Source organism: Pholcus phalangioides, unplaced genomic scaffold, assembly GCF_987345545.1.
Source record: "Pholcus phalangioides strain wild (caught in Gottingen) unplaced genomic scaffold, Ppha-v1.0 ptg000007l_1, whole genome shotgun sequence".
In the NCBI taxonomy this organism is placed as follows: domain Eukaryota; kingdom Metazoa; phylum Arthropoda; class Arachnida; order Araneae; family Pholcidae; genus Pholcus; species Pholcus phalangioides.
This window is the reverse complement of record NW_028301600.1, coordinates 11,541,491-11,555,805: the sequence shown is the minus strand read 5'-3', so window position 1 is coordinate 11,555,805 and position 14,315 is coordinate 11,541,491. Positions and strand designations below refer to the sequence as shown.

Sequence of the window (14,315 nt, the reverse complement as noted above, 5' to 3'; positions counted from 1 at the left end):
CGTTCGTGGATTAGATCACCATATCTGACGTTACTACCATTTATGAGACGCCTGTGGACAACCGGGGGATCTCATAGCGCGAATTGTCGTCGCTGCGGCAGACATCAAAAGCATACCTAGTATCTGCGACCGCGTCCGAGAATCGTTTTTACGTCGTTGTAGACTGTGCAACAACGTCAGCGGCCGCCATTTCCAACACAACTCTTGTAATAATTAATAAAATAAATCTTTTCGTAGTTATTATTTGTCGCTTCATTGTGACGTCTAAACCTGCATGCGTTTTTCGCGATTTTCACCGTCTCAACGTGATTTGCTACACCATGTTCCATTGCAATTTTTGTTCCACTTGATGTATACTAACAACCCTGTGAGTTTGTCGGTCCATTAGCAGAACATCCGGTATATATAATTGATTTTCTGTGTGTGTGTGTTCTTTATACAAATCTGCAATTTCATACCAGTCTTTGCTTTGCCAAATTTTGTATGTGTACCGAACAGGCCCCAACTTGAACAATATAGGTTACTTTAAAACTTCGTCAGAGCTGGGCAAATGCTCGATAGCGTCAAACAAACTGTCCAGTAACAGTGACTTTGGTTACTGTGGTTCCCAACAAAGCTTGCAATTTTTTAATACTCCCCGATTTTTCTTCTATAAGAATAAAACCCGGCAGTGTCAGGTATTACTGCTAGTATGACATAGAGAGAATGCCATGTTCACAATATGTCTCTAAAGTTGAAGATAATTGATTTGCATTCTAAAAAAAAATGTTTTTGGGGTCCCCAACACAGTGGCGATGAGCATTGCCACTACGGAGAGGCTTTGTTCTATGTTTTGCATCTAGCGATCTGGGAATGTGCCACGGGTGACTCAAGTGATCTGAGAATGTGTCGCGGGTCACATAAGCGATCTGGGAATATGCCACTTGGTTCATTTCCCAAAATTATGTTTAAGGTCACTTGGGTGACATCAGATTACTTCGAGGGCCACATTTGGCCCACTAGCCATGGGTTGAGCATGTATGGCATATACATTAGATCAGTCGGCTTCCCCCTTTATGCTGGGGGAGTCTCCCATGTTTCTCCGTATCTCGGCCCATGAATGACTTTCAAATGGCCAAACAAAAGAAATTGTGGAATAGAACGACTATGGTGCCATTTATAAATTAAATTGTAATATATTTCACAAACTGGTCTAATCGAAATTTTAGGCCTGCCTAGTAAACGTACCATTTGTTTCGTTTTTCTATTTTTCCTCTGTTTACAAATTACGTCATTTCAAAACTGGGAAGTCCTTTCTGAAAAACCTCATGGATGTGACTGCTCAGTTTACATTGTAAATTGGTTTAAGTTTATGTAAATAAATATCTAATAATTGCATTGGAAACTTTTCTTATCGTTAATATATTTCTAGGATTATATTCAAATTAACTCATGGTTTTTTCTTTGAAATAGGAAATTATTCTCGTTTGATATGTGAAATTCAGTTTATCAGGAGCATGGGTTACTACCTGATACAGATCTATATCCCAGCTGGTCTCATCGTCATAATTTCGTGGGTGTCCTTCTGGTTACACCGGAATGCAACACCAGCGCGGGTTGCTCTTGGTGTAACCACTGTGCTTACGATGACCACTCTTATGTCCAGCACAAATGCCGCCTTACCGAAGATCTCTTATATCAAGAGCATCGATGTATACTTAGGTACATGCTTCGTTATGGTGTTTGCTTCTCTGCTCGAGTACGCAACCGTCGGCTACCTGGGTAAAAGGATTGCCATGCGCAAGACCAGGACGCAACTTATAGCCAAGATCGCTGAACAGCACAGGCAGCGGTGCCTAGCCCAGCACGCCCATCACGCGGCCTCTTCTGCCTTGGGTCCAACACATCACTCTGATCCACCAGGTGGGGAAGCAGTTTTGCTCGCAGGGAACGCCGAGGTGCCTCTCGTAAGGACAGCGGTAAGTTAATGTGTTCAAAAAACTTTTTTTTTTGTCTCATAAACCAAGTAATATAAGCATGATAACACTGAACAACAAATTTTGACAAATTTCCCAAGTCTGAAACAAAAATAGTCATTTCTTATGAAATTCGGGGTGTGCTGAACAGAAATTTGGCCATACAGAAGTTGGATTGTCTACGATTTTCTCTGAAATTGCACATTAAATTAACATATAATAACACAATACAATACATTGAGACACAGTATAAGTACAGGGTAGTTATAAATAAACTGACATCACTCGAATGCATGTAGCACCAATTCTGATAGAGGTATTTTGATTAAACCTGGTATATAGACCATGGGGAAAAGAAATAGTATAATAGTTACTATTAAACTAAATAGTAACTATTACTCTAATTACTCTAAGAAAACTAATAGTTAGTTCAATAAAGAAAAGTTTAATTTTTTATACCTTGTGAAAAAAATGGCGCTTTTTCTCGCAGTTATCTTTCTCGCAAGATCCAAATAACGTATATACCCAGTGTCAATGAAATACGTCCATCACAATGGGCACTGCATAAGACGGAGTAGTGTCAGTTTAATTAAGCTGAGTAGTGTAGTTTTTTATTTAAGCTGAGTAGTGTAGTTTTTTATTTAAGCTGAGTAGTGTAGTTTTTTATTTAAGCTGAGTATGTTAATTATACAGACACTACTCCGACCTTTTAGCGCCTGTTGTGGTGTCTGTATTTCATTGAAACTTGTTATATACGTCATTTGGACCAGGCAAAAAAGATAGATAACTGCGATAAAAAAAGCTCTACTTTTTCACCTGGTGGGCAAAAATTGAAGTTTTTTTAATTGAATCTTTATTTTTCCCGTGGTCCATATGTCCTATATCCAAGTTTCATGAAAATACCTCCATCAAAATGGGCGCTTCATATGTTTGAGTGGTGTAAGTTTATTTATGACCACCCTGTATATAGAAAAAAAAATTGCAATGGAACATGGTGTCGTAAACCACGTTGAGAGGGTGAAAATCGCGAAAAACGCATGCAGGCTCTGAGTCCAGAGGAGACGAAAGGTGGATGTCAGTTGATCACTAAATCGTTTGAATGCGTTTGTGAGTTCGCTCACCATATCTGACGTTACTACCATTTATGCGACGCCTGTGGACACACAGTGCACATCAAAAGCATACCTGCTATCTTCGAATGCGTCCGGGAATCGTTTGTACGTCGTTGTAGACTGTGCAACAACGTCAGCGGCCGCCACTACCAACAACTCTTGTAATAATTAATCAAATAAATATTTTTGTAGTTATTATATATTGTACTTTTTGTCGTTCCAGCGTGACGTCGAAACCTCCATCCGTTTTACACTATATTCACCCTCTCATCGTGGTTTGCGACGCCGTGTTCCATTGCAATTTTTGTTCCTCTTGATGCCTACTAACAACCCTCTGGGTTTATCGGTCCATTAACAGAACACCCTGTATATTTTTCAATTGAAGTTTTTAGTAAAAAATTGAGTAAAAAATAACGATTCGAAGAGGGGAAAAGAATTGAAAATTAAGAATTAAATATTGAAACAACGTTTATTCGTTACTGTGTGAATATTTTCTAGAAAGATTTCCTGGAAAACATTTCATTGACAATTTTTTGTTGCTTCTTCTCTACCTGGAAATAAAATGAGTGAAAAAGAAGAAAAGTAGTACTCATTATTTGAATTTTAAAACGTAAAAAAAACCAAATTGAAGTATTTATCATTGCATAATAAATGATTTCCAAAAAAATGTAGCATTAGAATCAACTTTGAATTCTCAATTTATTTCAGAGTTTAGAATGAATTTCAGCTTAATTAGAGAAACAAAATGAGGTTTATTCAGTTGAAAAAATATTTGTCAATATTTCTCTTCATTATAACTCTTTTTCCATAATCTCAGCACTATTTGCGTTTCATTAAAAAAAAAAGTCAAAGTTCATAAAATTCTTTGAATAGTAAGACTATTTTACTAAAAAAAAAAGTACAGAATTTAACTTAAATTAAATTCTTTGGACTACTGTGAAGAATAATCAATATTTATATAAAAGCGTAATAAAACTATTTTTCTCTCCATCTAAACTCAGGAATATATTTTAAAAAAAATAGTACGGTTTGCTTTAATATGATTTTTAATTATGGATCTTTGTTGTTTGTGTTATTCTGGTTTATTTTAAAATCAATTTGCACGTTTTCTGAGAGATAATACGTATATTTGCAATGCTATACTCCGGCATTTCTCAATTCATGCTTCGTGGACCAGTGATGGCCCACGACGATGGCGTAGGGAAAAAATTCTTAACCTGTAGCTCGCGGGACTTCCAAGATGTGTCGTTCAAATCCAGTAACAGACAGGTATTTTTGAGCTATATGTCATGACCCAAATTAGATTCGCGGGGGCTTCCGAGATGGGTCGTACAAATCCACTAACGAACTGGGGCTATTGATCACGACCATAGATTACAGAGATATATATATATACCGGTATTATTATCATTAATTACTCTATGAAACTCGATTCGCGGGTGGGGGGGGGCGTTTCGGAGATAGGTCATACAAACCCACTTAAAACCCAGGATTCTTGAGCTATGGGTCATGACTTAAACCTCTGATTCGCAGAGGCTACAAACCCACTAACAAAAAGGGGCTCTTGTGAGCTATGGGTCACGACCCAAACTTGATTCGTAGTGTGGCTTCTTAGATGAGTCGTACAAATTCACTTACAGTCCTGATACAAATGCACTTATTGCGTCAGTGGTTTCACTAATTTTGAAGAACAAACAGTCCCATGGGTCGTGAAGCTGATCTTGTTAATGATTTTGGGTTGCGGCTGGAAAAGGTAAAGAACTTCTGGCACAGGGGATCCATAGGCAGACTTGGTCATTTAATTTTAATTTAGTGAAAAATTATCCAATCGATGTAATTGATACAGTATTAGCAATATACCTTTATGGATTCAACTAAAAACTACATAAGACTTAGGGCAGGGGTCTTCAACGCATGGCCCGCGGGCCACATTCAGCTCTCGAGGCTCTTTGTCGTGCCCGCCGATGATTTTCAGAAAACGGTTGAAAACATTGAAAAACGATTAATTCTAGAATTGGTGAAAAAAATAATTTCGGAATTTTGATGAAAGAAATAGTTCTAGAATAAATGAAAGAAATAGTTCTAGAATAAATGAAAGAAATAAAAAAATATATATTCCAGAAATGATGAAAATTCTCAGAATTACTGAAATGAGTAATTTTCAAGTTTTCGAAACAAAGAATTTCAGAATTAGGGAAAAAAATATAAATCAATGAGAGCAATAATATTTAGTAATTTATGATAGAAATTATTTCACAATCAATGAAAGAATAATTACTTAATTATTAAAGAAATGATTTCAAAATTTATTGAGAGGGAAAATAAGTGCAGAACTATCGAAATAAATAATTAAAGAATCATTTAAAGTGATTTTAGATAAAAATTAATCTGAGAATCAATAAGAAAATTATTAAATATATATTATTATCATAATATAATTTAATCAGAATGAGGAACTGAGGAGGAATCAAAAACTTTTTCAAAGTTAGTGAAGAAAATTATTTCAGAACTCATAAAAATTGATAATTAATAAAAGAAATATAGTTTCAGAAATATCTTCAACTATTTTTGTCCCTGTTCAACTCGGGGCCCATTGGCCCCTTCTGTTAAAGATGTCACTAAATTATGAGTTGGTGTGCCGCGGGCTTCGTGGAAAGTTTGAATTTAGCCTGCCGTATCTGAAAGGTTGAAGACCCCTGACTTCGGGTCACTATCTGATCGAGAAAAATGCCGGAAATTGTGATCCTAAATACGGGATATCACTAATTGCAGCAAAAAATATGCAATTTACGACAATTTTTTCTAATTATATCTGCAGTTGCTGATGGGTGGAAAAATAAAGGGCTATTGCTGCAAATTGCAGTAAACAAAAATGTATTTCACGAAAAAAAAGCATCCGTCATGGTTTTGTGACCATATTTCATTGAGAAAGTGAAACTGTAATTTTTTAAATACGGCAAAATACACCACATCAAATTGTCACCAAAAAGCCCATAAGCCGGCAAAATCACCGAAGTTTGCTAAAAAATTGCCAATAGATAGGATATAAAGGGATATACTGGAAATTGCGACAAATTGAATGTGGTTCGCGAAATAAACGTTGAAAATGACAAATATGTTGGATGAATATTTATAGCCATAATTACCATAATTTAATTTGTAAGTTATAAAACTTATCCTCATTCAAGATTTTAGTAAACATTACAATTGCAAATAAGCTTCGGTGAAAAAAATGAGACAACTGTAACTTCGTTGAAAAAATGCCACAAGTGTCAAAAAATGCATGAATGTTTCATAAAATATGGGACACATGGTCACTGCATCTGTAAGTCAGTAGTCCGTCGAATTGTTTCAGATATTTTACTGGTCTTAGGTATCAGAAAGGTTGAAAAACGCTGCTATACACTCGGAAGTTTTTGAATACTATCAGAAATCAGATGTTTCATACAAGAATATCTTCAAATATGTAGTGAACACGAAACAAATGATAAACATCTTGCCCTTCGAATATATTTTATTCCGTGAAACTGCTTGAAGCATTATTTTATTATTTTGTTGGCTCAGTACTTCGGTTGTGGAGATGTTCACCAGCAATTTCTGTTCGCCCATTCGCGAAATGCAAATTACCGAACGTAATGTAGCGTAATGATATGGAATGTTTGTAATGATCATCACCTGAAATTGAAAATGGTCTCCTGATATCCCGTTTGGCTTCACGAAGCGGAAAGAAATAATGTCTTCTGTATTTTTCCGATTTTCGGAATTTTTTTTACTGTAAATATCACTTGCTTTTTGCCCGTCTCTGTCTGTCTTGAGAGAAACCTCTTACACATATATTGAGCTCTCTCTCTCTCTCTGCGTGTTCATATACGTATATGGCAAGGGTTATCGGTTCGAATACACATCTCTGTAGTTCTGAAGATTATTCTATGAACAGAAAGCGTTCTCCCGGATCAAACTGAGGATTGGAAATTTCGTCTAACACAACCCCTAATGACCTAATTTTCTGTTAGCTTTGTGAAAATGTGACTATTCTTTTATTTTTTTTTTTGCAAACTATAACATATTTCGTGATTTCTCATTTCCCTGGAAATCATTGATACCATTTTATTGCGTTCATTATGTTCAAAGTACAGTACGCATGACTCGTATTATACTGGACGGGTGTGCATCAAATATATTTTTATATTAACTGAATAATCATATCGTAATAAAAAATGTAAAACCTTTGTTTTTTAATTTTTCCAATAAAGCCTATGGTCAATTATCGAATTGTTGATTAAATTTGAATTCCATTTAAATGAAATATATTTTTGTTTTTAAAGGAATTTTTTTTTTTTCGTATACAAATACAAATACAACGCCACAACAGGCAAAATGCCCAACGAGGTGGCTGATAAAAAGATGCCCATAAAAATATGGTTGTCATATGTTTCAAAAATACAGCAACCCAATTAAAAATGCAATTAACACAAATTACAAACAATATATACACATGATAAAATATTATACGATGCCCATAAAGAATACTTATGGTTGTCTTATTCTAAGAATGGATAGCTTCTCGATTTACCCCAACATGTTTATCGTATTTCTTTTTAAACGTGTCAATTGTGTTACAATTTACTACCTCCGGGGGTAAGCTATTCCATTTATTAACAACCCTATTGGAGAAAAATTCCCTGCGACACCATAACCTTGCATTGTCCCTCACCAATCGATACTGGTGTCCCCTTTCTGTCTATAGTTCAGGTTTAAGATTTTATCGACTCAAACAATGCCCGTTTTTCCCGTATATTTTCAAGAGAGAAAGCCTACTTGAATTTTTATATTTCACATAAATTATGGACTAAAACGATTCTTCCAATTTATAAATCTTGTGAAGATAATTTTAACTATAAATACGAATCTTCATCTTACATATTTGTCTCGTTAAATTTTGCTTTCGTATATTAATTCAGCGTTTCTCAACCTATGGTCTCAACTCAATTCCAACTGGATGGTAAATTATTCAATTGTTGTAATTGATATTATAGTAATATCCATAAGAATTCACAAATAAAATTGTACCTTCTTAGGTTCATTATACCTCATCAAGAAAAATGCTGGAAATTGCGATCCTAAATACGAGATATCACTAATTTGCAGCCCAAAAATGCAATTTACGACAAATTACTGCGAAGAAGAGGGCGAAAATGGAAAAATAAAAGGTTGCTACAAATTGAAGTAAACAAAAATTTTATGGGAAAAAAACATTCAAGTGGCCCGATTACTGTAAAATACGGGACGTCGCCAATTGCCTTTAAAAACATTGTCATACGTCAGCAAAATCCCGAATTGTAGTGAAAATTGCTGAAAAATTAAGGAAAAAAGTTTAACTTGAGAATGTGAGATGAATATTTTTTTTTCTATTTATACCCAAAATTTTATCATAAGTTACAAAAAATGTTGTTTATTAAATATTTTAGTTAACATTATAAATTTAAATAAACATCATTGAAAAAACGGGACAAATGTATGAAAAGAAATTCAGAACCACTATAAATACAGAAATATCCCGTAATACGAGTTCTTGGGTTCCGAAAGGTTGAGAAACACTGGTATAATTCATTTAAGTTCACTGCGATTTGCAGTAGTGCTTTTTTCTTGCCATTTGCAATTAATTGGTGGTTTTAGCAATAATCAGCAACTTTGTGCTCACATTCGACATCATTTTTGGTGTTTTCTGGAAGACAACTGGTAATTTCTCGTATTTTCCGGTAGGTTTTTCTCCGAGAAAATATGATTTAAGCCTGTTCATGACAAACAATCTACTGAACACATATACGCTAATTAAATGTATTTCATTAATTTTTTGAATGTCTCAAGAATTTTGGTCATCCTCTTATAACTTAACCCTTTAACCCGCATAGCAGAAATCACTGAACCTCCTGCAGATTGCCATGGGCTTTTTCGATTTTCCGCGGGTGCAAAGTAAGGCGGTAAGGAAATGTGTTCCGTAGAGAAATCAGCTTTACAAAATATCTGAGCTTGTCATTGCTAAAATAAAAGGTTGGTAAAAATTTAAGTAGGCGAGAAATCTCGTTAATGCCGGTGAACCGATTAAAAATACTGTATTTGAAAGGGTTTTTCTTAAATATTTTTATTGATAATACATTTTCCCTCTTGTAAAACTTGAAGTGTTAATATCTGTCATGATAAAAAACCATAAAATATAATGATCATGATAATCAGGAATTAAAATATTATCTCTGTATATTTAGTGCTTTCATTAACTCTCAATAATGGCATTGATTACTTTAGATATTTTTAAGTGGAATCTTAAAGTACTCTTTCTGTCTTTTCATAGCAATACATAGGTTTTTATCTCGGTAAAAAAAAAAGTTCGTTAAATATATATATATATATATATATACTCCAATTAATATATTTAATTAAAAGTTGACGCAACTTCAACCACTACATTCCATGGAACTTGAGTAGTGAAAATAAAAAAAAGTGTTAAATAAAAGGAATGTGGGGTCTGCTTTAGGGAGTATGCAACTGGAATGTGAACTCTGAATTACCGGAAAGGAATTTCTTAAGGAAATTCTCTCGTCGTCTTGCCACCTGCCTTCAACCCCGTTTGTCTCTTACAGCCACAGACTCGTATAGTCATTTACACCACGAGGGTGTCTTTTAATCTTAATTTTCAAAAGAAAATTTGCACGCTATGCTATGGCATTGAGAAATTACTTCGAGGAAGAGTAGGATTTTTTTACTTTTACTTTCTTTTAACTTCCAGCATAAACTGAATTAGTCTAGTCATTATTCCTTGCTAAGCCAAAACGGTACAGATGATGTCTGCGTTATGTTTCGGGTGGGATGATTTCCCATAGTCAACATACATTTTTTCATCTTTTTGATTTAAATCTACTTACTAAAATTATGACCTTCTTGCAAGGTAATTTAATCAGTTTTGTGTTTCTGTTCTTAACTTGTTCGATTTCTTTTAATCTTTACGCCATGTTTGTTTTATTCCTTTCATAAAACGTCCAGGAAATGTTTCTTCAATATTCTGTTATTTTTGCGTATTATATTTATTAATAATGTTCTAATCCGTGAAGGAGGTTGATTTTTAGTGGCTGGATTGTATTCTAATAAAATGTACCTCAATACTATCAACACTCAGATAACGAACTTCTCGGTTCGCGAAGAAATTGGTTTACGAACATGCAAGCCGGACTAAATCCCCCCCCCCCCTAGGGAAGTATATTTAAAAAGTCTCTGGGGATTAATAGATGGAGTCTCATAATGATTTTCTTCTTCTTTTTTGACAAAAGAGTTTGTTAAAGAATTAGATTTCATCAGAAGGAATTTTTCGGCCCAAAATTCAAGTCCTCTTATCCAGTTTATGGATGAGCAGAACATATGAAATTTTATGAAGCTCTAAACCAAAGAAGTTGTTTTTCAATAATATCCGACATAGAACCAAGTTTGGGTTCACACTGGACGGATACGATAAACGATACGACTGCGACATTAACACGGATGTGTTAAAAACCTGAATTTCAGGTTGGTTCACTGTGCATCATTTAACATCATTAGTCAAAAACCTGAATTTCAGGTTGTCTCTCTCTCTCTCTCACAGCACCATTTAATATCATTGATTAAAAACCTGAATTTCAGGTTTTTTAACCAATCCGTGTCGATGTCGCGATCATATCGCTTGTTTTTTTAACCAATCAGTGTCCATGTCAATGTGTATCGCTTATCGATTCGGTCCAGTGCGAACCCGGTCGTACATTCAATGACATCTGGAAGAATCATTTTATTATCCTACATTGTATAGGTCTCATTTGCAAAGCTTGGCAGCGAGTGATTTAGAGAACCGTGAATTTCGCTTGGAGGAAACTGTTAATCTTTTCAACGTATTTTGCCAACGTATTATGTTTAATCTTTTTCGTATTTTGGTTACTTTGTTCCGTACTTGTTTAATAATTTCTATGGGTTTTATGTTACGCAACGTGAACTTAAAGTACTGTTGTAAAAGTCACTCTAGAAATCCTCGGGATCCCAGGAACTGATTTTTTTTACATTGATTGGTATGGGAGAAATTGTTTCGGTTTACGAACGAACTTCAGGGATGAATTAAGTTCGTAAACCGCGGGTCGACAGAAAACCAGTTCCCAGATTATTTTTTCGGTCAGATTTGACATAACTGTTGATGGCAACTAGAGTCAACAACTGTCATGCATTTGTCGTATTTTGGTCCTTACACATACTTTTTTTGGTCACAATCTTTCGTATTAGGCTTTTCTTTTTAAAACTTCTCAATTCCCATATTTATCTTTAAATATTCCCGTGTTTTGATTATTAGTCATTGCCGCCAATTTTCGGTGTATTACGACACACCTATTACAATTCTACCCGGATGTCGAAACATAAACTCTGCGAATAAAATATCGAGGAACAATTTTTATTACTCGAATTCGGTCAAGAGAAGATTTCATGTCTAAATAAAAATAACATCGTTTGATAAAACATTTCCTAGCTATAAGAAGTTGTGTAATGAAAGTTCATCGACATTTTTTGAAAGAGACTTCGAAAAAGCAAGTTTTTTTTTTAATCGCAACTGAGATGCCTCCAGCCATAATAAGTGTCTACCAGTTGTGGAATATTTTGAATCTGAACAGATCTTGACTAAATTGAGCAAGCTGATAAGGCAATGATTTTTTAATTAATTTGTTTTTCTTGGACGATCTTAGGCATCTGGGAATATGGTGTATTCAATACTTTTAGATGGATAGACCTATAGAGCGTGAATAATCAATAAACAATCAATCCAGTACATTAGGGATCGGGCGCGGTAGCCCGATCGATAAGATGCTCGACTAAAGTACCAAAGGATGTTTTGAGGTGTCGCGTGTTCGATACCCGGTTTGTCCTTGTCAGAAAACTTTCCTGACACAGGGGTACAACAAAAAACGGCGACTTGACCGCAGCAAAAAATTGCTACCGCAGGGAGTTCATCATCGAGGGGTTAGCGCACCAACCTTTCGATGAGTATAAAAAACAAGCCTGCCGTTCGGAATCGGCAGTCCCGGTCTAATTAGCCTCGTGTGCAGAAAGTGACCGTGGTGCGACAAAAATGATCAGTACATTAGGAAAACAACTTCGGTAAACAAAAAATATTAAGAGAACTATAGCTAGACGCGTTGCGGTACGGTATAAAGTTCCTTCTTCAGTAACCAAGAAAAAATGAAAGATAGCGAAAAGGTAAATATATACATATATAATGACATGTCTTGACTGGTTCACTGATTCATCATCGCCAAGCCACAACCACTGATGTTATGAATATGAAATTCGGTCTCAGTATAGTTTTATTTCATCAAGAAAAGAGCCACTAAGACAGGATTTTTCGAAATTCGACCTCTTAGGAATAAGGAGGTATAACCCACTAAGATAAGGGGGTTCAAATATTATACAGAGGAATCATGCCGAGCCGAAACCACTGGAGCAATATTTATGAAATTTAGTCGGTAGTTTCATATTTTATGACGTAAATACTCACTAAGAAGGATGTTTTTCAAAATTCGACCCCTAAAGGGGTCATAAGGGGGTTCAAAGGTTATACAGGGAAATCATGCTGAAACCACTGGAGCTTTAAATATGAAATTTGGTCAGTAATTTTATTTTGTAATGTTAACACTCACTAATGATGGGTTTTCAAAATTCTTACTATAAGAGGGAGGACATAGGGAGGGGTTCAAAACTTATGTGGGGCAATCATCGCAGAGCCCAAACTGCTGGAAGCTATAAATATGAAATTCGGTCAGTATAATATTTTGTAATATAGAGACTCTCTAAGACGGGATTTCTGGAAATGCAAGACCCAAGGGAGTCATGAGGGATTAAAATTTTATTGGAATGCATCATCGCCAAGCAATTTTCAGATTACGAAATCCTGGCGAGCAAAGCCGCGGGTAAAATCTAGTACCTTATATAGCAAGAGTTACTCGCTGTTCAAGAGCAACGTCTTCAGTTCGTCAAAAGTTCGGTGTTTGCAGAATTGACGATTAAAAATTGCTGCGACAATTCGATTTTGAACTTTGCCAATCGTTCAGCGCTTGTAGCTCAAAATTAAAACCAGATATGTCAATGAAATTGGTGTCATCTCTTATATCATTTTTTTTTCTTTCCAAATGTGTGCTTAGTTTGTGTATAGGTGTTTCAGAAACTTCACAAATTCTGGTTTTTCAGACTTAACGCATATTTTTTCCATCATCGATTATCCACTATAAATCGAAAATGGTTTGAGATAGGACAAGGTTGGTGGGGTGTTTCATAATCCCTTGGGCTCGTCTATCACCCCCCTTTCGTTTGGCAGAATAGGTTGGATTCACCCTGTTGTATACTAAAAACCATATTTATAAAAACAAACAGTAAAAAGATGTCTTTCATTTTGAAAATTAACAGCTAGCGGGGAAGGGCGTGATTTTTCAGCAAAAAAATTAAGAAACCAAGTACAAGCCCATCTCAAAGGGGCCGGAAAAATTAGTAGTGCCTAGGGTGTCGAGAGCTTGAAGGTCGACTCTGCTAAGAGGGGGGCCGAGGCAACCACCATCTTATAAATGCGCCCCCGAATGAAATTTCATCTGAAAAAATGGCCAAGTTCTACGCGAATCATGCAAGCTGAAGTAAATTTCGAAGTCGTCAAAATCTTTCTTGTATAAAAAGGTAAAGTAAATTTATTGACATTTTCATCGTGACAAATACCAATTGCAGTCACGGAAATTAAAAATCTTCGTTGCTAAATGTATAAATCGGTATGGAAATGTGACTCGATGAATAATCATCAGAAAAAAACCGAAACCTAATCATTTCGAATGTGCCAATTCATAAAATAATTAGTTTGATTAAAAAACTCAATTTTTACATCCTTCATTGAAGCTTTTTACACGCAACAGTTTCGATGAAATTTTTAAAATTTCTCAAAAAATATTGCCCTGTTTCGTTGATCAACATGTAATCTAATTAAAACGACAGCGTAAAAAAAAAGATCTCGAAGTAAACACGTACGTACTATATGCACCTTCCCTCAAAAAATTCGACTTGATAGTGAAGGAGAAAAAATTACCGTGTTTTGGCAACAGTGTTGATTTTGGGAAAATAATTTTTCAAATATATATCATTTGCAAGGATGACGTCACTCTCCGCTACCATACGAAGGTTTTTAACAACTGGCTGTTGCGAAGATATATTT

At 35.2% G+C, this 14,315-nt stretch overlaps 1 protein-coding gene across 1 annotated transcript in view; it reads left to right on the top strand.

Moving 5' to 3' along the window:
* Positions 1 to 14,315, top strand: part of LOC149084914 (gamma-aminobutyric acid receptor subunit beta-like) — a 295,218-nt gene that overhangs the window by 266,457 nt on the left and 14,446 nt on the right. The window contains exon 7 of the mRNA XM_089232655.1: positions 1,453 to 1,958. Within this exon, the coding sequence (XP_089088781.1) occupies positions 1,453 to 1,958 (506 nt within the window). The remainder of the gene's footprint in view (positions 1 to 1,452; positions 1,959 to 14,315) is intronic.